The sequence below is a fragment of the Talpa occidentalis genome, unplaced genomic scaffold, assembly GCF_014898055.3.
Source record: "Talpa occidentalis isolate TD23 unplaced genomic scaffold, MPIMG_talOcc4v2.1 talOcc4.14, whole genome shotgun sequence".
Lineage (NCBI taxonomy): Eukaryota > Metazoa > Chordata > Mammalia > Eulipotyphla > Talpidae > Talpa > Talpa occidentalis.
The window spans coordinates 72,226,173-72,252,478 of record NW_023601433.1 but is presented as its reverse complement, the minus strand read 5'-3'; the positions used below and the strand labels follow the sequence as shown (position 1 = coordinate 72,252,478).

The window sequence follows — 26,306 nt, the reverse complement described above, 5'->3', positions numbered from 1 at the left end:
TGGTCTAAATATTTATGTCCTGCCCCCCAAATTCATATGTTGAAACCCCCAAGGTGATAATGTTAGTAGGTTAGACCTTTGGGAGATGATTAGGTCATGAGGATGAAGCCCTCATGAATGAGACTGAGGCTCTTGTAATAGAAGCCAGAGAGATCCTTAGTCCCTTGTTGCCATAGAGCAAACAGCAAGAAGGTACCAGCTACGGAACTAGCAAGAAGGCCCTAACCAAAATACAACCATGCTTTGATCCTGGACTTCCCAGTCTCTACAGCTATTAGAGTTAAATTTCTAGTGTTTACAAGCCACCCAGTCTATAATATTTTATTATAGCAGCCTAGGAGTTACCTCCCTGGAACCCATTCTCCTTCTGGCACCCCCATTTCAGTTCTTGGGGGGATTCTTCTTCCCCCACTCGCCAATCATGTGGTTAGAGTGGGCCTGGCTCTACTCCTGGGTTCAGGACTGGCCATGAATTGTTCCACCAGATTGTTCTACCAGAACAATCCTTTAGGCACTAGTGCTTGCTTTAGGATTGGTCATGGACCTCAAACCAGGACAACTGGAATCAATGACATTCCATTTCTGGACTTTCTTTTTTTTTTTGACTGTTGGGGACTTCTTATCACTGAATTGGCTGGTGGTCATCTTTCAGCCTGACTGTCTTCAAGACAGGGCAACACCTACCTAAGATGGAGACAGTGAGAGAGGAAGTCAGGCAGTAGAGTGCTGGTAAGAGTTAAACATTGTCTCTAAGGAGGGAAAGATCCATGGTTTATAGCATTTTCCAATTTCCCTGGTGTAAATTCTCCCTTGATGATTAATGTCAATTTGCTGATGTGATGTCATTGAATACCAAGATGGGAAGAGATCATGCAATTAGCTCTGGCAAACTGGCAGAAGCTGATCCTAGTGTCCTGGACTCAGCCTGTTGATATCATTGAATCCCTGAATTCCACTGTACCTGAACCCAGAGGTCATTAAACTTATTCTATTAGATGAACCGATATATTACCTTAATTTTAAGCCAATTTGAATTTTGTTTCTGTCACTTACTACCCAAAGAGTCATTGGACCAGTTCACTCATCTTTCCCACTTCCACATCCTGAGAACTCCAAACCAGCCAGTCTTCCCAGTAAAAAATGTGTTCCTTATGCTTGGTCCATCCTCAAGTTCTGAGGTCTTCTCCTTTTCATTAAACTCAGTTTTAAAAACACAGCACCCAAAAGATAAATTACCCTTCAAATCAAATTGCAATTTGGGGATGAGTCAGAGCACTAGGGTCTGACTTGGGGTCCTCCAGTTTTCCTTGGGACCACTGTCTTCTGAGCATGTGCAGTTGTGACAATGATCCTGCTTTCAATTGTGAAGATTAACCTTCCCAACCCTCTTTGATGTGCAATTAAGTGAAACATAATCTCATCTAAACAATTTAAATTGGATTTATTTGAATAATTTAATGTACACCTGCAACATTCAATCAATAGCTCCCCCTTTCTTTTTTTAAGTAATTAACTTTGCAGAGTTAAGTTACTCTAATTTTCAGCAAGTCTAAGGTGACAAAAGTTCAACTGATGAAGTCTCAGGGGACAAGATTAGTATCTCCTCTTCTGTTTGCCATCTTGAGACTCCACACATTATTTGTAATTGGTATTAGCAATTTTAAATTCTGATTAATTACTAGAGAGCCTGTTTCCAATGCAGAAACAAAGCCATAAGTCGGGGAGTAATAGACCCAATTATTCTGAGGTAGGCTTTTGGTAATAGATTTTGTTATCAAGATATCTCATCTCAGAAGCAGACGCAAAGAAACTCATTTCATTAGATGATAACACCTTTTGAATTGAGACAAGCACATTCACCATTTGGGATAAAGACAGCTTGCAAGAATTCCATTTCAGAAACATGTCTGGGGCTTGGCAACAGACCCTAAGTCTTTGAGGATCAAATTTGTTTCAAACAGAATTCTGTGTGGGGAGACAAGCAGGGGACCATGTTGCCTAGAAGGGTGTGATATAAATACCCTTTTCCCCCTCCCCCTGTCAGTCAGCCCTCTGGGAATGCATGCAGGAGGCCATTAAGAGTGGGGAGTGAAAGCAGTCTGCGCACACAAGAGTTTATAAACGTGTTGGGTCATTTCAGATCACACTGAGATAACGGGCAGTAATTAGGAGAGCTATCTCCCTGTCAGGAGAGCCATAAAAGGTGTTATTTACACCCTGCTTGTGGCCCCAAATGCCCTCCATATGGAAAGCCTTTTTAAATACTCAGTTCCCAGCCAAAATAATTCATCTTTATGCTTAGAAGTTCACAGCCATTTGCAAGAGGAAAATGCTGAGCTCTTTTTAAAATGAAACCCTCAACTCTGGGTTTGATGAATTGACCTCCCCCCACCCCTGCACCTACCCGGGAAGCAAAGGGAGGGTGCTGGGTTCCACATGCAGAGTTTAGAAACACAAGTCTTTGGGTGGCAAAAAAAAACAAAAACAAACAAAAAAACAAACAAACACCAGCATGGAAACTAGACAAATCTGTCTTTGAGTTTTCTGAGGACTCTACCTGATGTGGCCAGAGTCTCAGAAGACAGGAGAAAGTGTACAAGAGGAAAGGTGGAGGACCATAGCCTGAGTCTCTTCAAGTAGATGTGAGCACCTATTTTATGCCTGGGGTCAAAGAATGTTCTCAAGAAGACAGTTTTGATGGTAAAGAAACATTGCTTTAAAAGGGTGGTGAGTGATGAGACTTAAGAGCCTTCTGACTGCACACTCATGCTCCTTCCACTCCACCACAGCCTCCTGCCCAGGGCATGGCGGACCTACCCAAGGAGACGTCAAGTCAATGGGATGCTGGAACGGAGCCTACCAGCTTGCAAGAGCTGACTGCTAAATTTTTAGGAATTTTGAGAGCCAGTTGTCAAACACAACTATTATTAAAAATTAAATGAAATCACTTGAAATTAAATAAACCATGTCAAAAATAAAGATAACATATGCAGAATGCATTGCTTCCTAATTGCTTTACTAACATTTTACTGTCATCTGTGCTTCTGAAGTATATTTTCGTCTATCATATCTAATCGGTGGGAATGTTCTATCAGGGTGTGCTACAGTGCGTTGCTTCCCAATTCTGCGTTAAACAATTCCATGTGTTAGCTGGAAATCTGCCCTGGTGGGAGGATTTACACCATAGATATTGGCAAACACTATAAATCAAGACTCCATTGAGCCTGGAGAACTGGTTGCTAAACACCTCTGAGCCCAGCACTGTCCCAAGCTTTTTTCCTGGTGGTATGGCAAAGGCCTCTCAGGTCCAAGTTCACTCTAATCTCTCAATCATGTCAATGGGAGGCTTTCTCCTTACAGGGAAATGCACCAATACAGAAGGGAGCTACCCTCTCATTTGTTTTCAGGCCTCACATTCTTTTCCTTTTCCCCACTGAAGGTAGAAAATATACCCCAAAGTAACACCACGTAAATAATGCATGGACCATATATAATTGATGCTGGATTTAACAGAAGTAGAACCATAAGTGGTTGTCTATTAACTATTTATGACTCTACCCGGGCAGCTGACAAGCCAGGCTCAGTAAGGAGATCATACCCATGCTCCTATGTTTTATTTAAACATTATTAAAAGTACATAGTCTGCAGCGAGGCCTTCAATTCCACTCAGAATTAGATTCTGCTGTGAAGTTGCCTCTGGGTCTTGGAAAGGTTGGGATTAGGTTTTTCTGGAGCTGCTACTGTCTTTTTCCTTCCTACGACTAGTTCCCCTATAAGACGAGGACAGGTACAAAGACAAAGACCATGTGAAGGGAGGGATTAGTTAGCTTGCAGCAGCTAAGACATGCCTGCAGCCACTGGAAGTTGGAAAAAGAAGGAAGCACTCTCCCTTAGAGCTATGAGGAAGTACAGCTCTAGAGTGTAGCTCCCTACCAAAGCCTTGATTTCAGATTTCTGGTCTCTGGAACAGTGAAAGAAAAAATCTGTGTTGTTTTAACCCTGCCAATTTTTGGTAATTAATGAGGTAGCCCCTAAAGAAACTAATCTGCAGCCTCCCCGCAACATTCTAAACAAGTCCGTGAGAGCAGGAGGGAGAGGTGGGGACATGTCTGAGACTAGACAGGTGTGAGCTAAAAAACAGCAGGAAGCAGAAGACAATAGGGAGGAAGTGATTTTGCATTTGTCCTTCACTGGGCCTTCGATGAGAAAGAAGGAAGAGAAGAGAGGAAGGAGAAGGTGAAGAGAGGAAGGAGAAGGTGTGTTTAGATCCCTCTCTCTGGTGTATCTCTGCCTTTCTGCAGACCTGGGCATTGCCTGACATGCAGCAGGTATTCACTAGACAGCTGCTGAATGCCAGTGCGAGGTGGTCACGCTGAACATGATGGGGCGATGGCTCCCCCAAAGCTGCCACCCAATATTGCTTCATCTAAGAAATCCACTGGTGCATCCTCCATGCAATCTTCTCTGGGGCTCCTGGTTGTAGCAAATGACTTCCTCCTTCACTCACGTATCCCATCTTGTATGAGAGTCCCTTAGGGACACAAGCATCTCCTTTCTTGATGGTGTGCTCTCCAAGAGCACAGACCTGCTCCATTCAGGTCTGAACACCCCTCCCCTTATGACAGGCTATTTACTAAATAGCGCATAGTAGGTTGTGTTCATCTCAACAGTTTCAATTTTTAAGACATATGTTTTGAGCTGATCTCAAAAGAGGTAAATCTGATGCCTTACAGGGTTCAGGTGATGTTTGAAGAACCTACTCAGTGAACAGTTACTGTGAATCTGCCTTGCACATGACCCTGAACTGGGGGTGGAGGCTCAGAGTCGAATTGAGTCGAAACCCTTTCTCTGGAGTTCTAAGAACTCAAGCCGTTACAATAACTGGGTGATACATGCATGGGTGTTGTGCACACAGAAGGCTGTGGGAACACAAAGAAGGTGCTTAACCCAGCAAGGTGTAAAGATAACCAAAAGGGCTTCCTGAAGGTGATGCCTGATCTAAATGTTGAAGGTTGAGTAGGCAGGCAGAGGTATGCATGAGAAAAAAGGGAGTCAAGAAATAACATACTGTTGGGCCCTGAACACTTCCTTTCATGCTTGAGTAAAACATACCAGGAGTTGACAAGCAGAAAAAATCTGCAGAGGCTCTTGTAGACCAGGGGAAGGAGTTGGAGCTTTGTTATGAAGGCAATGGAGTGCCATGGAAGATTTCTCAGCAGAAGAGTAGCATGGTAAAATGTGCCATTCTGGAAAGATTTTCTTCAGGGAGGAGCAAGAGTTAAGCAAAGTGGGGAGACAATTTAGAATGTACCTGTAGGCGCCCAGACCAGAGAGGCTGCATGTTAAATAAAGACAGAGGAAGCAAGGATGGGACAGAAGTGGATGGACTTAGAAAGATACCTTAATAGGGTACAATCAGAAGTGACCACTAATCCTCAAGAGCCAGTGGGAGACAGGTCTGGAGATTCTAGTTGTGTTCCTGGGTGGATAGCTAAGACTGAGCGGAAGTGCCATCTAAGTTTTCCAAGACCTGGGAAGCTTGCAAAAAGGACATGGGGCTCAAGGCAAAGTTGAGACTTGCAAGTCAGGTCGAGGTGATGAAGGGTAAACCCAACAGGAGTAGCCTCCAGCACAGGTGCATGGACCAAAAGTCCTTCTGGTAACCATAGACTCTCTTCCCAATGCCCCTTGCCTCCCCTTGGCTCCCTGCCCTGGGCCTGAGGGGGTTCCCCCTGCATCCTGTGACTATGGAATAACAACAGGGCATAAATCCACGGATGAGCTGTCTCATCGCTCCAACGATAAAGGAGCTGGAATGACGTAGCGCCAGACTGTTTTTTCCATAATGGCTCCTGGAGTCACCAGGAATAGTACATTTACTAAAATTAATGGCAAAACTTCACTTTTCTTTCTTCCAGGAAGAGAAGTTCCAGTGGCGGGGTAATTGATTCTGATCTGGACGTGCCGGTGCGCCAGTGAAAGGTGTAAATCATTCACATGAAACAACTCGCAGCCCTTTAAACCAACACCAGCAGTGACAAATGGCACACGCTGGGTGACAGGAGGAAAGGGACACTGGGGAGATCCATCAACATCCTCCTTGCATCTCACCGGGCCCAGAGTGTGGGATCCTTTTTTGGGGTCTCCCACAGCAGAGCCATTGTTCCTCAGGGCTGGGTTGAAAGGCCAGCAAGATGTCACTGTGATAACCTTAGAGCTAGACACACAGGGACCCTGATCCCAGTTCTGCCTCTCCTGACCCTACAGTCCTGGGGAAGGCCCTTCCATGCCCTACCTCAACCTATTGGCAGTGATGTTAAGAATGAAGGAAGACAACATCTGCAAAGGATGGGGGCGTAGAAGGACTCAATAAATGTTTGCCACTCTGATCTGGCCGAAATGCCTGGGTGTCTGGCCAATTAAAGAAGACATCAGAGTTTGAGAAAGGCCAGGGATGTTCTCTTATTCCCAGCCAAGGCTGGCAGGAGGGGAGCTCAGCTGCATGAGAAGTAGGGCTGGTTAATGAGGAAGTTATCCTGTGCCCCCCAACTCTCCCCTTCTCTCTCTCTGCCATGGGGGTGGAGAAAGTGCCAGTCATGGGCCTGGACTTTGTCTGGGATCCAGGTCTCCATGCGGAGCCTCACCTCTTCCTAAACAACAGGCGGTCACTGGCTTGTCAAAGGGCAAGGTGATGGGAATGACACCAACCGTGGAACTAGCAGCCTGAGAAATACACTTGCTGCAGGAAGACAAGTTGGTGAGACCCGTCGCCAAACCAGGGAGGACTGGGCAGGAAGGAGATGGCTGTGATTTAGAGATCTCTGGCCAAGCCTTGGTGCCTTGTGGGTTGTTTCAGCAAAGGTTCTATGGTGGTGGGCAAAGTGTGGGTCTGATCTTCCTTGAGGCACAGAAGCAAAAATATGGAATCTTAAGGATCTGTGGCCTCATGTGAAAGGAGGAGCAGGCTTTCTGAGGCACTGTAAGATCCCTACAGGAAACTGTTCTGGGAAGAGCTCACCAGGCTAGATAGAGAATCCTTCCCACTGGGCAGGAAACAGATTTTATAACGTTCTTGGACATAACAGGAGGCTCGGCGCCAAAAGCAGAGGCCACAGAATTGGCCTGGATTTGTGCCTGGCATGCAGCCTTGGGCAAGTGTAGGTGGCATGCCGAGCCTCAGTCAGAAATGCTGATGCCCCCATGCCTCTGTTTCCCCATCTGTACAGTGGAGATAAGACTAGTACCCCCTTCACAGTACTGATACCAGGATTTAAATGAGAAGCGTCTAAGCCATAACTTGGCACTTAGCAAATGCTTAATAAATGGTAGCCCAAACATGATCGCTTTATCTATGGTGTTGCTCTTCACAGGCCAGATCGAGGGCTGATTTTTACCAGCATAACCTCAGTCAAGTCATCTCACACCTTAACAGTCTCGGTTTCCTCATCTATAAAATGTAATAATTCTGATTTGACAGGGTTGTTGAGAGGTTTATATGATATTATGGTTGCAAAGTAGACATTTAGGACTTGTTGAGCCTCTCCCCTTTGCAGGAGGCTGCCCTGCCTCTGGAGCGGAACGTGCCAGGTGGCCGTCCCATGGCAGTCAATGCCACTGCTCCATTCTGGGTCCAGTGCAGGGTTTGCAACCAGTGGCAGCATTGTCTCTGCCCTGTCTCGCCCCCTCCTCCTGTGACCTACACAAAAGGCCCCAGAGAGAAACACACTAGACTCTGATTCAGAAGGAATAAGGGCTCTCTCCATCCTGAGTCTGTAATGATGAGAGGCCAGGGTCACGGCTGCACTCACCAGCTCCATGCACCTCCGGCTGGCCTCGGCCTCCCGCTGCACCAGCTCTTCCATGTCCACCTTCAGCTCCTCCAGGCGCCGCTGGTAATACTGGCTGTTCTCCCGCTGCTGGGACTCAGACATGGCGACCTGCGAGAGCTCCTCACCCATCTTGATCAGGCTGTCCCGAAGCCGGATCACCAGGACCTGGGGATGAGGTGGAGAGCACAGGCCCGCCTTGGAGTCAGAGGACAGGCGTGAATCTCTGTGCATTTTTATGAAGTCGTCAGGATGATGATCCTGCTTCCTGACACAAAATTAGAAAATGACAGCTGAGAGGCATTGCAGCATATTTATGAGAACGCTGAGCTCTGCGTTCACATCCCGCCTCCACCTCGTCCTGGCTGTGTGACCTTGGGGAGGTTATTTCACCTCTCTGAGAGAACAGGATGATGACAGCACCACCTCCCAGGAACGCTGTCAGGACTGAACATGTGAAGCTATGCAAAAGGCTTATTAGCCCAGTGCCTGGCACACGTAGGACATGCTGGATAAGGGTTGGGAATGATAATGTTTGTAGCAGCCCTCGTTCATCTCAAGGTTTGGGAAGTGAAGGGGTTCAGTGGGTTTTGGTTTCCAGATATGTAAAGTGAGGTTTGTTCAGATAATCCCCATGAGCATCAGCTCTAATGTTTTATGGTATTTTCCTTGTTCAGGGGGGAAAAGCCACAAGAACACAAGAAACCAATAGAGAGAAAACAGCTGTGAGCATCACCAGTACAATATAAAACAAACCCAAGGGCTATTCTGCAGAATTCATTAATTGGACAACAAGCCTGGAACCAAATGATTCTGATGGGCAATACTCAGGTGCTGACATAAACGGAGCCCACATGGACATGCCCAACTGTTGCTGATGATGCTGAGTCTCACATAGAGACTGAATAATGGTCGAAAAGAAAAGTGTTACTCTTGAGTTCTCCTTTGCCTTTCAAATGGAGTTTAACAACAATTTCTAAGGGCAGCAGGGGGCTATAGGATCAAGAGTAGTTCTTAAATTGGGTTGCTAATACCCCCATCCCAAGGACTTGGGGTTCTACTAAATCTAAATCACGGTGACAGGGGCAGAAAGTAAATTTGGAGAAAGTATCTGCTGTTTAATGATTTTTCTGCCATCATGTTGTTTTCTTCTTCACTATCACTAAATTATGCTAGAATCAAATAAAAATAATAAACAAAACTATGATATAGCATTATGTACTTAATCGTTTAAATACATGGATCAAAATTTCATAATGATCTGCAGGGACAATTATGCCCTGAGGAGGCCCTTGAGCAGTTCTGATAACCACTGAGGGTCAAAGTGAAAAGTTTTCTCTGTCCTACATCCACAGCAGTCTTCTTAGAAACCAAAACCCCAGGGCCTCCCTGGTAGCACAGGAGTTAAGTCTCAGCACTATCACCACGACAGCCTGAGTTCGATCCCTGGCCACGAAGCTAATCCACATGGCGCAGCAGACCTCTGCTGCCTTGCCTGCTTCTCCCCTCAGCAGTGTATTTCAGTAGATCTGCCTGTTCTACTCCCCACTCTGTCTCTGGTAAATCCTCTTATTCCCTGCACCTCTGGCCTACACCCCAGTTTTTGTATGCATAAATAAATAAAAATAAACCTTAAAAAAACAAAACCCCAACAGGGGACTGGGAGAAAATGTTGGGTGAAAATGTTTCAGAATCAGTAATGCAGCCTCCCATTGTCCGGGCCTACTGTTGTATGGGTAAACCAGCTGGCCGCATAGAAACTGTAGCCTGGGACCAGGCTGGAGTGAGCATCAAGTGTCACTGACACTGCCTGCTTTATCTCGAATAAGTCATTTGACCTCTCTGGGGTCATCTTCTCATTCATTATGTGAGACCTATCCAACCCACCCAACAGAGCTGCAGTAAACATCAAGTGGAGTGACTGATATGGAAGGAGTCAAGTCATCAACCTACTGGGCGAAGTGTGAATGTCATCACTGACTCCCTTCCCCAGCCCATCCATGTCTTACTTGTCCTTCAAGGTCCAGGATCAATGTCACTTCCTCCTGAAGTATTTCTGATTCCCCAATCTGAAAGAACTTCTATCCTCCAAGCCTCTATTCATCTTATGGGTGTCTGTGTGCACATCTTATTCATATTTCCTACAAATTTCCATGTATCTGGAAATCAGAATCTTTTATATACATCTGTCTTCCATGCACCCAAGACAGCCTAGCATATACCAGGTGCAAAATAGATTTCTACTCAAAATGAGTGTCAGGCACATAAGTGGATGAGTGAGTGGATAGAGACGGGTAGAACTGGAGACATGGATAAAGAAATTGGCAGATAGGGCTGAAGAAAGAATGGAGAGAGAAAGGAAGAGGGTCGAGTGCAGGGGATGATGGATGGATGGCTGATGGTGTAAAGGGATGGAGAGGAATAGATGGTGGTGGGTGGGTTGCATGGATGGTTTGTGGGACAGTGTGACTGAAAAAGGCAGATAAAGGCATAGGCATGGATAGCTGGATTGATGGTGGAAGGATGGACAGAGCTTACATAAAATCTCTCACTGCTATAGGCGAAGCAAGATTTACATGCCGACAAGTACCTCAAATCTCTTCAACTGCACTTTCTGGAACTCTGTCTTGTTCTCCAGGTCACAGATGATGGCCTCCTGCCGGCTGACAATGGCTCGATCCACAGTGGACTTCTCTAGGTATTCGATGCGCATCTGAGCCACTTGGAGCTGGGGACAAACACAAGGGTTCCACTGGCCACCTGTTGGCTCTGAATCCCAGAACCGAGACACATGCAGAAGCCAGCCCCCAGCCCCGGCCCATGTGCATGGCCTCCTCAGGAGCTATATGTTAAAAGACAAGCAAGAGTGGCCAGGTTCCTACCTGAAGACTCCACACTGGCCCCCACCCTGGATCTCAAGAGCTGGGGGGCAAGATTTCCTGTGCCTTCAACATCCAAATCAGGACTTTCAATCAGGGCTCCTTTTTTCCTCCAACCCCTGTTCTGCTGAAGGAGCTGATCTGTGGGCGGCAAGCTCCAGCCTCAAAGGACACAGCCCAGGGTGGGTTTAGGAGCTGAGCATATATATCAGGCTTCTAGGCCTGCTCCGTCATTTTTAGCTGGATGATCCTGGGCAAGTTGATTCCCTTCCAGAGCCTCATTTCTTCATTTTATTATGAGGATTGAAGGGGATTAGATCCTGATACGTAATAAAGCCCAGTAAGTGGCCCCTGTTGGGATGATTTTTTTATGTTTCTTGTTACTCGGTGCCCATAGACATGTGCTTGAACCTGTCACTCTGATGGCCACTCTAAGTAGGCACGTGCCACAGTTCTAGAAGGGCTTGGAGAATCTCCTGAGAACAGCAACCTAGTAGGTAGTGAGGGAAATCCGAGGATGTTTGGAGAAATCATGATTTCAAGGGAAGATTTCACAGAAGATGATGATCTGTCTTGCACAGATCATCTCCTTTTTCCTCAGAGTCATTTCTCAAAGGGAGAAAACCCTGCACTGAATGGCTGGGGCGCCTCAGGCATGGGGCAGCTTTGGATGCTTAACAGGTACAGGAAAGAGTGAGCATGTGTGTCCATCTGCTCGTCTGCTGGGGCTGCCCTCACTTCATCAGGCATACCACTGAGGCTCTGTGAGTGACAGGCTCCAGGATTCAGCTGTGAGGCCCCAGAGGGAAGCTTTCTTTTCCTCCCCCACAATTTGGCAGCTCTCAGCACCTACTTGTTCTTGAAGCTGGTGCTTCTCCTTCTTGGCTTCCTCCAGCTGCAGCTGCAGTTCTTGGATCTGCCCAATGTCCGCGGCAGACTGGAAGACAAAACGCGCCACCCTGAGACCGCAGGCTCTGCTGGGAAACCACTGCTGGCATCCCTTCTTCCTGCACCCACAGAAGCCTGCGTCTCTCAGAGTCTTTGTGACAATAGCTGCCTTGAAAAGTTGCCTCTCACCTCTTCCCCAGCATTCTTCATCCCAGTGGTCTCTGAGTCACTCCTGTTAGATAAGTTAGTAGCTTAGGCCAACTGTCTAGCACCTTATTATATGCCCTTACAGCCCAGACAGAAATGGTCTGGCCAAGGCGCCGGGACCAGATCTTGAGGGAAGGAAACTATTCTGAGTGGAGAGTAACTGGGATTTCTAGTTCTAGAAACTGGCCTTGGCAGGCCACACAACCTCTCTATATTTCACTAACCCCGACTGTAAAACAGATTGAGATAGTCTCTGCCTAGCCCCTCTACAGAGGGTTTGTTCAGAAATAAAATGAAACAGTGGAGAGTAAAGATCCCTGAAAAAAAAATGCAGTCCCAAACTGTCAAGTGTGATTCTCTCCGGAGAGGGATTCCAGAGGGCAGCACCTTCAGTGCTACACATCTATTTATTACTTAAGTGATTTATAATGGGCATATGGATACACTTCTTTCGCAGTTGAACAAATAAAGAAAATTCCATTATGAATACAAATAAGTGTGATAACAAATGCAGAAGTTGGCACAGACTACTTTTGTGGTGTCTGTTCTAATGTTGATGATATGATTGATTATTGTTGTGATTATTATACCTTGTTGAGCAGAAACTCCCTCAGATTGCATCTCTGTAGGATGCATCTGAAGCCCAGCAGGCACCCACTGAGGCTCTCCTCTGGGATATGGTGTGCTCAGAAGACACTCCCTGTGTTCGCCGAGGAAGCTGGGCTCCTGGTACATCACAAATCTGTTCAGGCTCCTCTTGCATTCCTTAGCTCTACCCCAAAGCCTATCCTGCCCTCAGGCCTCCTCATTATCGCCAGGGTCCATTCCCTCCTCCCCTTCTCTCATCCACCTCCCTAGCACAAGTGGCCATTTTCTCTCTTCCAACACAGATTTCACTGTTCAACAGTTTCTCCCTGAGTGCCTCTCCATGCCAGGCTCTGGGATTCAGCATCTGACCAGACGGGAGACCCTGTCATCACAGAGCTGACAGTCGAGGTGGCACCCTGGCTACTGCGCCCCTCCTGCTCTGTAAGTTTAAAGGCTTGCCAATGACTTCTACCACACATATAGAATAAATCCAAACTGGTCACAGCTTATGGGGTGACCCCCTCCTGCTCTGCTGGCTTCACTGAGCTCACCTCATGTCTTGCTCCCCTCTCTAGCCTCTCAAATGCACTCACAGGCCCTCTGTGCTTGCATCTCCCCTCTTCCTGGAACACGCCCTCACCCCCATCACTCCACTCCAACTAATTAATTCCTGCTCCTCATTCAGCTCTCCATCCACATGACACATTCTCAGGGAGGGCCTACCTGATCACCCACCTGAGTCAGGATTCTTAGCTCAGATTTAAGGCTCCTCTCTGCTCTGGGTGACAATGCATAAGACTTCTCAGCTCACTAAACTATAAGCTACATGAAAGCAGGAATAGAATATGCTTTCAATCAATGCAGTGGCCTTGGTATTTCACACAGTAGCTAACACACAGTGGGTATACAGCTAATATTGACTTAATTAACAGGTAGATGGAGAGGTGGGGGGATGGACAGGTGGATGAGTGGGTAAGTGGGTAGAGGCTGAATAGATACATAGGTGGTTGACAAAAGATGCACAGTGAATGGGTGGATCGAAGAGCAGATGAACAATGGAGGGATGAGTATTTTGATGGGCAGCTGGATGGGTATAAGGGTGGGTAGATGGAGAAATAAATCAAAATCTTTCCTGGTGGAGATGTCCTCCAGAGAGGCACAGGGCAGCTAAAAGTGATGTTCTCCTCTTTGAAGGCCACACAAATGCTCACAATTCCTACCTATCTTTGTGGCATTTATCCCTCCAAGGTCCTAAGAGCAGGGAATGCTCGACCACATCACTCCCTCAGTATCTCTGTTACCTAACCCGAGGCTGCCAAGCTTTCTTCCTCTTAAGGGTGTTACCTGAGCAATGAGGTCCTTGTGCTTCTGCATGAGGTCATTCAGGTCATCCTGGTCCTCATCAATGCGCTTCAGGAGGTCCGCTCGCTCAAACTGCAGCCGGTACAGCTGCTCATCTACCTGGCGGGAGGCAGGACAGTGGTAGGTAAGGCAGAAGGGTAGCTGGGAGGGAGACAGTGGGGGGTTGATGAAGAACAAAGGGGGGTTCCTGTAAGTAGAGTGGACATCTAACTATAGGGGTGGCCACGGCATGTCAGATGCATGCCATGAGTATGACAGCTCTGTGTGTGTGTGAGTATGTGTGTGTGTGTGTGTGTGTGTGTGACAGAGAGTGAGTGAGAGAGAGAGAGAGAGAGAGAGAGAGAGAGAGAGAGAGAGAGAGAGAGAGAAAGAGAGAGAGAATGTGTTTGTGGTAAGTTCCCCTTAATCTTATGCAAATAAAGTCTGGGACAAAGAGGCTAACAGGAATCTTTAAGACAAATTTTTGCCTATAAATTTCTAGCTACACCTAAACTTTAGGGCTTTACACATCAAGTATAAACATAAGCCAATGCTGTACACACAGGTGACTTAGTTTTCACCAACATAGTGTATTCATAATATAGGTTCATGTGTTACCATTCAGTGGTGAGCCCACTGCAGGCCCATAATAGATTGTTGGGCTCTTTCTAGTAGTGAACTTACTTGGGCACATGAGAGATGCTCTTATTTATATGTACAAGATGAGGTATGGAGTAGTCCAATTAAAATGGCCAAGTTCTTTCTTATGGTAGTGGGTGCACAGTAGGACTGCAACAGATGTGTAAGAACCATTTACACAAGTGCGCATGCTCTGGACACATGAGAGAAAGTTGTGTTCCCATGTAGGGTGCTGAGCAAACAGTAGGTTCCTATGAGATGCAGCTCCCCAGTACTAAGCACACATTGGTAGGCTGCACTAGCTCAGAGGCTATGCTGGCCAGGTCTGCACAGCTCCAGGAAGGGACAAGTACCAGGCTTTTGTTCCGGGTCATGTTCTCCAGCTCACTGTGCATGCTCTCCAGGTCTGCAGTCAGAGCCTTCTGGGTCTTCAATGCATCCTCACACTTGGCTTCACTCTGCTCCAACTGGATCAAGCAGGAGGAGGAAAGGAGAGGACAGGGGAGGGGAGGGGACAGGAGGGGAGGGGAGGGGTGGGGTAGGGAGGGGAGTGGAGGGGAGGGGAGGGGAAGAGAAGAGAAGAGAGGAGAGGAGAGGAGAGAGACCTTAAGGGAATGCCTCCTCAAATTGCCTTCCCCTCCAGCCCAGCTCCTCTGGGGCAACAGGACGATTTACAGGCAACTCTCATGTTTTCATAACCACTTCTCAGTCCACAACTGGGGCAAGCAAATATATATGCATTTGAGGCAGCTGGGTTCTGAGCCCATTCAAAATTGGACAGGTGCTACCCACCTCCACCCTGTGAATAGGCCACACCGCTCCAGTGTCAGGAGCTGGTCGTCAGTTCCATTCAATATTATTTGCTGATGCCCATACAGTGCCAGGCACAGGGCATGCGGGGAATAGTCAGCCTAGCCCCTGCCCCTGTGGGGGAGATGAGCAGGGATAGATAACAACATCCTTCCTGATGGGCATGGAAAGAGAAGCACTTGGGGCTTCTGGGATCTCAGGAGGGGGTCAGACAAGGCTTCCTGGAAGAGGTATTAAAGTCCAGTGGGCCTTGCTGAGAAGATCTTTCTTAAGCAGATTTCAGAGTCATGAACCTTTTAAACACTATGCAAAGTATTCTGAGCATTTTCTTGGGATCACAACTTTCCCTAGACCCACAAAGATTAAGAACCAGCAACATAAGCGTTTCTCTTTGTCATCCTTCTGACCACGTGCACACAGTAGGTCTTTTTTCTTAGCCAAGTAAAGCCATCAAGATAGATGCAATCACCTACATGGCCCCCTGGAGAAACCACATCCTTACACAAACCCCAAGTCCATCCTGCAATTGGCAGTTTCCCCTTGACTTCTGAAGCCTACAAGATCTGAGCACAGAACACCGTTAGAGATCACCTAAGGGAAACACTCGGGGCTTAGAGAGGGAAGATGCCTGACGGGCAGTCATGCAGTTACAAGGAGCAAAGGCATCCCAGGCATTGTCCAGACAAGCTCACACTCTCAACTGCTAGAACACTGCTCCTCCAAAGCAGCCAATGGCATTAAGGCTAGTGCCGACAGACAGGAGAAAGAAAAAAAGGCAGGCCTGAGACTACTGAAATGACTCACAGTCTCTGATGCCTGTGGCCCTGAGTAAGGACACCCCCTTGATCTCTAAAAGAAAAACAGTGGGTCCAAGGTGGAGGCCGCCCTGATGATAACAGACCAACCTCGGGGGTGAGGCAGGGAGTGGGTTTGTGGGTACAGTCCACCTGGATCATTTCCTTCCAAACTGGGCAGGGAACATCTTCTTCAGACTGTCCCATCTGCTCAGCCCAGCTGTTAGAATAATAATCACATCAAGGGAAGGCAGGGAGAGTGCATGGAGGGACATTCATTGAAGATCTCCTGTCAAGCGCTAAAGGTTCTAGCTCTAGCTCGTGGGTTTTCCCTTTGCCCTCAAGCCATATCTGGGAGGTGGGCGCTGTCACTCTGCCCAGGCAGGGCAAAGCCAGCCCTTCCTCATGCAGGAGTCAGAGGTGTCACTCAGAAGCATGACCTCAAGGTAGAGGAGCCGAGGCAAGTTCTAAGTTAAGCTCTAAAGGATGCACAGGAGATGGCGCTGTGCAGATTTTGGAGGAAGACTCCCCTGGGTAGAGGAAAGAACAAACACAAAGGCCCTGAGGAGGAACAGGAACAATCTAGATGCTGCAGCACAGGAAGATGGCCCGGTGTGGCTGGACAGAGAGGAACAGGGAGAGAGAGGGGGAGGTGATGCTGAGGAAGTGAGTGGGGCTCACGTTTGAGAGGCTCTGAGCCAGAATGCAATGTTTGGGCTTATTTCAGCCTGTAGGAGACCCACCGAAGGTTTCAAGGAGGTGGCACAGTCTCCCTTCGGCTGCTGGGAGGACAGGCTGCAGTGGACAAGGCTGGAAACAGGGTAGCCAGGAGGACGCGGCTGAGGTCCTCCAGGAAGATGGTGGTGAAGGTGTTCTGATCAGAGAGGAAGGGAGGAGAAGAGGGTGGAAGTAAAGAGAAAGGATCGGCTCTGCACAGCGGTGTGCAAAGAACAAAAGGTCTGGGCCGGCAGGAGCAGATGGGCCATCATGGGAGATGATGTCAGATAACGAATAGCGGAAGGAGGCATCACATGGGCCCCACCGCTAGGCCAAGCTGCTCGGCCCAGGGCCAGGAGGCAAGCCAGGGCCACTGTAACTCAACGGGGCAGAGCCAATATGATAACAGCAGTTCCCGTCTGCTGAGCAACTCCGCGGAGGGTTTTTATCAGCAGGATGCTGCTGGTCTGCAGAGCCCCGGGAGAAAGAGGCTCTATTTTTATCCCCATTTTACAGATGGTATATGATGCATGATCCAGAAGTGCTCCTTCCTTTCCCCAGCCTCCCTGGAGCAAGCAGAGAGAGGGACAATTTATCCCCAGGCAGAGAGGAACACACATTGTGCACACAGTCAATGGAAACTGCCGTCGGCACTATTCTTAGCGCGCACTGGGGTAGAGATGGGATTATCTTGGCTCTGATGGTTTGGGCATTAATGGCCACACCTGCTACTATTGCTTGGGCACCATTTCCAGTGCCCTGTGCTGCATCTGCCTGACTTTATCACAGTGCCACGCACCTCCAGGAGAAGAGGGCCACCATGAGGACAATAGTAAATGAAACTGAGGAGGGGAAGTGACTTGCCTGCGTCACACAGCTGGTCTGTGCATAAGCTAGGCTGGTCCGGCTACAGAACCCCAGCTCTTACCCATAGCCCCTCAAGGAAGGGCTTAAGGGATTAAAATAGAGTTCAGTTGCAGGGCCGTTACCTCAGGAACTTGGAGCTATAATGGAAGCCATTCAGGGGGCTGTAGAGTAAGAGGCAAATAAATCAGAAGAAACTGACAGATCTCAGAGTTCAACTAAAGGTAGTGACACCAACACGTACCATTAATGGAACCTTCTAGAAACCATCTCAAAGAGAAGAAATTTACTTGCACTGGTACATGCTAAGTGCCAAATTTTACTGTGCATGGGAGTCAAGAGTCACTTAACCTGGGGGAGTCAGACCTGGGGGATCTGCCTCTCCCAGCAAGTCACTTAACAATGCCGTGTGCCTATAAAGCTATCTGCAGCCACTGCAGCACAAGTTCGATCCCTGGCCAGTGAGATTACCCACATGGCACAGCAGACCTCTCCTGTTTCACCCGCTGCTCCCTTTAGCAGTGTATTTTGTGAATCTGCCTGTTCTGCTCCCTACCTTTGTCTCTGGTGAATCTTCTCCCCACCCCTGCACCTCTGGCCTATATCCCAGCACTTGTATGCATAAATAAATAAATAAATAAATCTTAAAAAAAAATCAAAAAATTCCATGTGCATCCGTTTCCTCCTCATCTGTAAAATGGGTCTATGCACAAGAAATGAGTGAAAACCTGACAGTCCTGAGCATGGAGACTGGCATTGAGGAAATGCTAAGACAGTAACTGCTGCCGTTGGTTCCTTTTATTCTCTAACAGCCTGAGAAGTGGACACTTTGAACCCCATTTAAGAGGTGAGGAAGGGAGCGCGTTCCCGCATCGCCTTTTTGCAGCAGGGACCTTTCTTGCTGGAGACTGTGTGAACCCAGCAGAAGGCTCACCGAGGAGACAGAGGTAAGCTGGGAGGCTTGCCCATGCTGGGCGCCTTCTAGCCTGCAGTTCCAGCCCAGAGAGGAGCAGCACCCACCGCTGGGGCAGACCGGGCGTGCAGGGGAGCGTGTTCCTGTATCGCCATTTTGCAGCAGGGACCTTCCTTGCTGGAGACTGTGTGAACCCAGCAGAAGGCTCACCGAGAAGACAGAGGTAAGCTGGGAGGCTTGCCCATGCTGGGCGCCTTCTAGCCTGCAGTTCCAGCCCAGAGAGGAGCAGCACCCACCACTGGGGCAGATCAGGCGTGCAGGGGAGCGCGTCCCCGGCACCGGCATTTTGCAGCAGGGACCTTTCTTGCTGGAGACTGTGTGAACCCAGCAGAAGGCTCACCGAGGAGACAGAGCAGGGACCTTTCTTTGCTGGAGACTTGTGAACCCAGCAGAAGTTCCCCAGAGGAGACAGTGGTGAGCTGGGAAGGTCGCCCAAGATGCCGGCCAGTACCAGCAACACAGTGTCACAAGGAATACGGCAAATTAGAAAACAGGCAGTAGGGAGTAGAAAAACCACATGCAACCCAGCAACTCCTCAGCAAAAAAGCACACCGCAAAAAGAAAACCATCTACCAGATTGCAACGACAGTAACTTGGAAGAACTTCTGAGCCTTCCAGATAGAGAATTTAAAATTGCTGTGATTAAAAAACTGACAGAAGTCATAAAGGAAAACAATGATAAGGGGAAAATAATTAATGACCAGAAGAATGAAATTGAGTCCCTAAAGAGGGAAGTAAAAGAAATGCAGGAGATCAAAGAATTAATGGAGACGCTAAAGAACTCTGGGAAAAGCAATGAAAGCAGAATAGATGAAATGGAAGAACGAATAAGTACTCTTGAAGACACAGAAATAAAAAGAACTAAAACAGAAAAGGAAGGAGAAGTACGAAGGAAAAAGACCGAAGAAAGACTTCGGGAACTATCTGACTCCCTGAGGAAAGGAAATATAAGAGTTATAGGAATCCCAGAAGGAGAGGAGAAAGATGTAGGAATAGAGAAAATATTCATGGATATAATTGAAGAGAACTTCCCAAATGCGAAGAAGGATCTGAAAATTGATATACAAGAAGCAAGAAGAACACCAAACTTCCATGACAAAAGGAAAAATACAGCAAGACACATAATAGTAAAGCTCCCAAGAATCCAAGACAAGGAAAAAATAATGAAACTAACAAGAGGGAAGAAACAGATAACATTCAAAGGGAAACCAATCAGACTGACATCAGACTTCTCTGAAGAAACACTACGGGCAAGGAGAGAGTGGAGGGACATAGTCAACAGACTCCAAGAAAACAGATGCCAACCAAGAATACTCTATCCCGCAAAGCTCTCCTTCCTCTTTGAAGAAAGAATATGGACCTTCCCAGACAAACAGAAACTCCGGAATTTTATTACGACTAAACCCCCACTCCAAAAAATACTACAAGGAGTCCTAAAGCCAAAACCTCAGAGGGACGAATAACAACAAAAGAAGGCCAAAGAAATTTATTAAAAGAATAAATAAATAAAATCAAAGGAAAGACAAACACAATGGCAAATACAGATGCTAACATATCAATACTAACTCTAAATGTAAATGGACTAAACTCTCCAATAAAAAGACACAGAGTTGCAGGCTGGATTAAGAAACAAAACCCAACCTTTTGCTGTCTCCAGGAAACACATTTAGCTGCAAAAGATAAAAATAGACTCAAAGTTAAAGGATGGAAAACAATTCTACAAGCAAATGGACCAAAAAAGAAGGCAGGAACAGCTATACTCATATCAGATAAAACAGATTTCAAACTTAAAAAGATAAAAAGAGACCCCAGTGGTCATTACATTATGATCAAGGGGACAATACTTCAAGAAGAAATAACACCCATTAACATATATTCACCAAACGAAGGAGCACCAAAATATATCAGACAACTATTGGCATCTCTGAAAACAGACATCAGAGAAAACACATACGTGGTGGGAGACTTCAACACACCACTATCAACAATGGATAGATCAACAAGACAAAAAATAAGTAAAGACACTAAAGCTCTAAATAAGGATCTAGAGTGCTTGGGCTTAACAGACATATATAGAACACTAAACCCAAAAAAATCTGAGTATACATTTTTCTCAAGCACACACGGATCATTCTCTAGGATCGATCATATACTGGGGCACAAGACAAACATCAACAGATACACCAAGATTGAAATCATACCAACCATCTTTTCTGACCATGAAGGCATCAAACTAGAAATAAACCATAAAAAGAAGGCAAGGTACTCTCCTACCTCGTGGAGATTGAAACCCACACTACTGGAAGTCCACTGGACTAACGAGGAGATAAAAGAAGAAATTAAAAAATTCTTTGAATTGAATGACAAGGAGGACACCAATTTCCTAAATGTATGGGATGCAGCAAAAGCAGTAATAAGAGGAAAATATATAGCAATAGAAGCTCACATCAAGAAACAAGAAAGAACTCAAAGAAACAACCTAATCTCGAAGCTCAAAGATCTAGAAAAAGAACAACAAAAAAACCCCAAAACCAGTAGAAGAAAAGAAATAATAAAAACCAAAGCAGAAATAAATGAAATCGAAACTAAAAAAACAATCCAAAAGATCAATGAAACCAAGAGCTGGTTCTTTGAAAAAATAAATAAAATAGATAAACCCCTAGCCAGGCTCACAAGGGCAAAAAGGGAGAAAGCACAAATAAATAGGATAATAAATGAAAGAGGAGAAATCACAACGGACACAGCAGAAATCAAAAGAATAATTAATAACTACTATGAACAGTTATATGGAAACAAGTTCAACAATCTAGAGGAGATGGACAAATTCCTACAACTCTACAATCACCCAAAGCTAGATAAAGAAGAAATAGAACACCTAAACAGACCAATTACAATTAGCGAAATTGAAATGGTAATCAAAAACCTCCCCAAAAACAAAAGCCCAGGACCTGATGGATTTACAAATGAATTCTACCAAACATTCAGAGACGAATTGGTGCCTATCCTTCACAAACTCTTCCAAAAAATTGAGAAGGAAGGTATAATACCTAACACGTTCTATGAAGCCAACATTACACTAATACCAAAACTGAACAAGGACAACACAAAAAAAGAAAACTATAGGCCAATCTCCCTAATGAACACTGATGCAAAAATCCTCAATAAAATTTTAGCTATCAGAATCCAACAGTGTATCCATAAGGTAATTCACCATGACCAAGTAGGATTCATTCCAGGGACACAAGGATGGTTTAACATCCGAAAATCAATCAACGTTATCCAACACATCAACAAAAATAAATATAAAAACCATATGATAATATCAATAGATGCTGAGAAAGCTTTCGACAAAGTGCAACACCCATTCATGATAAAAGCCCTTGAAATTCTTGGGATACAAGGAATGTACCTCAACATCATAAAGGCCATATATGACAAGCCAACAGCCAGTATCATTCTCAATGGTGAAAAGCTGAAAGCAATTCCATTAAGATCTGGAACAAGACAAGGATGTCCACTTTCACCACTGCTTTTCAATATAATACTGGAAGTCCTAGCCAGAGCAATAAGACAAGAGAAAGACATCCAAGGAATCCAAATAGGAAAAGAAGAAGTCAAACTATCACTCTTTGCAGATGATATGATAATATACATAGAGAACCCCAAAAACTCCACAGAAAAACTAATTCAACTCATCAATCAGTTCAGTAAAGTGGCAGGATACAAAATCAACACGCAAAAGTCAGTAGCCTTCCTATACACAAACAATAAATCTGAAGAAGAAAAAATCAAAAAAACCATCCCTTTTATTATTGTAACAAAAAAAAATCAAATATTTGGGAATAAATCTAACAAAAGAGGTAAAGGACCTATACAAAGAAAACTATAAAACACTGTTAAAAGAAATAGAAGAAGACACAAAGAAATGGAAAAACATCCCCTGCTCATGGATTGGGAGAATAAACATTATTAAAATGGCCATCCTACCAAAAGCAATCTACAGATTCAATGCTATTCCAATCAAAATTTCAATGTCATTCTTCAAAGAAATAGAACAATTATTGATGAAATTCATATGGAATCACAAAAAACCCCGAATAGCCAAAGCTCTCCTGAAAAAAAAAAGAAGGGAATGGAGGCATCACACTCCCAGACTTCAAACTCTACTACAAAGCCATAATCATCAAAACTGCATGGTATTGGAACAAGAACAGACATACAGACCAATGGAATCGAATAGAAAATCCAGAAATAAACCCACAGGTTTATGGTCAACTAATATTTGACAAAGGAGCAAAGACTATGCATTGGAGCAAAGAAAGTTTGTTCAATAAATGGTGCTGGGAAAACTGGGTCGCTATATGCAAAAGAATGAAGCTTGACCACTACCTCACACCATACACAAAAATCAACTCAAAATGGATTAAAGAACTAGACATAAGACCTGAAACCATAAAATACATAGAAGGAAATATAGGCGAAACACTACATGATTTGCATATCAAAGACATCTTTACAGACACTTCACCCAAAGCAGTGATAGTGAAGGCAAAGATCAACAGCTGGGACTACATCAAATTAAAGAGCTTCTGCACAGCAAAAGAGACAATAACAAAAACAAAGAGAAACCCCACCAACTGGGAGAACATTTTTGCACACAACACTAATGATAAAGGACTGATCACAAAAATCTGCAAAGAGCTGATGAGACTCAACAACAACAAAGAAAATAATCCAGTCAAGAAATGGACAGAGGAGCTAAAAAGAAACTTCTCTGAAGAGGAAATGCGAATGGCCAACAGGCATATGAAAAAATGTTCAACATCACTTGTAATCAGGGAAATGCAAATCAAAACTACCATGAGATACCATCTTACACCAGTGAGAATGGCACATATTAAAAAAACTAGCAACAACAAATGTTGGCGAGGTTGTGGAGAAAAAGGAACTCTTGTGCACTGTTGGTGGGAGTGCAAACTGGTCCAACCACTATGGAGAGCTGTGTGGAGATTTCTGGACCTACTAAACATAGAGCTTCCATAGGATCCAGCAATTCCACTCCTAGGTATTTACCCAAAGGACACAGAAACATCAATTCCAAAGAGCACCTGCACCCCTATGTTTATAGCAGCACTGTTTACAATAGCTAAGCTTTGGAAACAGCCCAAATGCCCAAAAATAGATGACTGGATCAAGAAGATGTGGTACATATACACCATGGAATATTACTCAGCATTCAAAAAAGATAAACACATGCAATTTGCAGCAACATGGATGGCGCTGGAAGGGATCATGCTCAGCGAAATAAGCCAAAAAGAAAAAGAAAAATACCGGATGGTCTCACTCATAGCAGGAATCTAGAAAACTTAAATAAGGGACCAGGAAAATGAATAACTATAAGAAAGTGAAAATCAAAATCAACAAAAACTATGAACCAGAGACACTTTTTGGGGGTGGGGGGCGGGAGGGGAGGGATTGGGGTCAGAATGGGGGGATTGCAATTGTATGGGGAATATAAAAATAAAATTTATTAATTAAAAAATAAATAAGAGGTGAGGAAAATGAAGCAGAGGCCAAATGAGCTGTCAAGGTCACATAGCCAAAATGCAACAGAGCTGCAGCACTGACAATCTTAGGAGGAATGTCAGACTTCCGGCCAGCTGGGGCAAGTGGAATGCGGGTGCCGACCCCAGAGCCACACAAATCAGACCTAAATTTCATAGGATTTGTTGGGTGGGTGGGACCAGCAATTCTCCATTCCAACGCCTCCACTGGGCAAACTCCAGGCTGCTGCTGACAAGCCATCTTAATGCTGAGCTTTAAAGTTTTCAATTTATTACACTTTTGGGAGTGAGAAGAAATACAGGGCCATCTCGGGCTGATTTTCCATTATGGATGACCTGGTGTAAGAATAACTCACTGTGCATTATTTCCATATTGAGGCTGCTTGAGTGACGTTTTTATGAAGTCGGGTGGCAAGTCATGTTAAGGCCGACATCAGATCCTTCAGCGGCGTGACACTGCCCACCACTGCTTTGAAAATGCCTGCCCGGGAAGAGCTTCAGGCAGACAGGCAGAGCACAAGAGTGGGGCCGGGGGCAGCGGGTGACAAGAGACTCCTCGGGAAGGTTATTGAGTCTATTCTCCAGCCCGGCAGCTAATGTGGCAATGAGGAACTGGAGGTGACAGCTGTCATCTCACACCTTTCAGCTCCAACTCACCATCACTCCCCCATGGAACAGCCCACTGGGGTTCATGTGGGAACATCACAACACATGTGGTGAGGTTGAGGTTGAGATAAAGCCCCCCAGGATTTCCATCTCCAGACCTAGGTTGGGGCTAGACCCACAACAGGCTTCCAACAAGACAACAGCTTTGATTTTTGTAAAAGTTCCTGATTTTCTTTCTCTTCCAAATCTTGCTTCTTGTGAAATCAATACAATAATGCATAGGTATGTGGGTACCAAGCACCAAAGCCCTTTAGAGAGACAGGAAATTCATCTCCCCACAACCTGTTCAGTCATTTCAATCGTTCACTAAATAAACCCACCACCTTTTCCCAGAATCTGCTCCAATTCTGCAAGGCAAGCATCTGAAGTGTCATTTCCTTCTTAGTCCTTGAGTGAGGCTCCCTTTATGAAATGGACACTCATCTATTGTAGCTCACCCCAACACAGCAACAGGCGAGAACATGCTTCCATGACTTCCTCATAAAGTAAGGGTCTCTAAGCTTAGGTCTGGGGATCTGTGTGAGAGCCTGACTCTTCAACCATTGTGAGAGGGCCCTACGGATCCCTGCAACCTGGAGATCACAGGTGCAAGATGAAACGAGCACCATCTAGGACCAAAGGACCGCACATGCCCAGGGATACCACACACATAGATTAGAGGATGAGCTTTTGTTCTGCGCTAGGCATTGCTCTGCATGTTTTTACCAGAGGATGGGAAGGCGGGGTGCATTCTCCCAATATGGCATCTCATCTACCGTGAGTTGGGACACTCGACATCACACACCATTGCATGACTATTAAAAGCAGACCTAGTGGTCACACAGAACTCAGTTCTAAGCCCAACTCCTCTATCTACAAACCAGTGACCTTGAATTAGTTACTTAGTCTAAGCTTCATTTTTCCTCTTCCATAAAAATGGAGGATTTAATGGTTTGCATTCATTGAGCAGGATTGCTAAGTACAGTTGTATTAGTTGTACACTGCACAAGTCTCAGGGATTCCAGGCACATAGATTGTGAGGATGAACTCTTTCTCCATGTCAAGCACAGCTCTGAACATTTTTCATGCATTAACTCATTTAACCTTCCCAAGGACACACTGAAGAAGAATCAGTATATTTCTTTTTCTTCCTGGCTTCTTTCGCTGAGCATGATCCCTTCCAGCGCCATCCATGTTGCTGCAAATTGCATGTGTTTACCTTTTTTGAATGCTGAGTAATATTCCATGGTGTATATGTACCTCATTTCTTGATCCAGTCATCTATTTTTGGGCATTTGGGTTGTTTCCAAAGTTCAGCTATTGTAAATAGTACTACTATAAACATAGGGGTGCAGGTGCTCTTTGGAATTGATGTTTCTGTGTCCTTTGGGTAAATACCTAGGGGTGGAATTGCTGGATCATATGGAAGCTCTATGTTGTATGGGGAATATAAAAATAAAATTAAAATTAAAAAAAGAAGAATCAGTATATTTCTGTTGTCACAGTTGAGAAAGCTGAGTATAGATAGGGCAGGTGACTTACTGCAGATCACACAAGTATTAAGTGGTAGA

General features: G+C 45.5%; 1 protein-coding gene across 1 annotated transcript in view; it reads right to left on the bottom strand.

Moving 5' to 3' along the window:
• Positions 1-26,306, bottom strand: part of MYO18B (myosin XVIIIB) — a gene marked incomplete at its 5' end in the record, with an annotated part of 234,879 nt that overhangs the window by 44,269 nt on the left and 164,304 nt on the right. Inside the window, 5 exon segments of the mRNA XM_054694681.1 lie at positions 7,809-7,994; positions 10,417-10,554; positions 11,559-11,642; positions 13,733-13,849; positions 14,722-14,835. Coding sequence (XP_054550656.1) covers positions 7,809-7,994; positions 10,417-10,554; positions 11,559-11,642; positions 13,733-13,849; positions 14,722-14,835 — 639 coding nt within the window.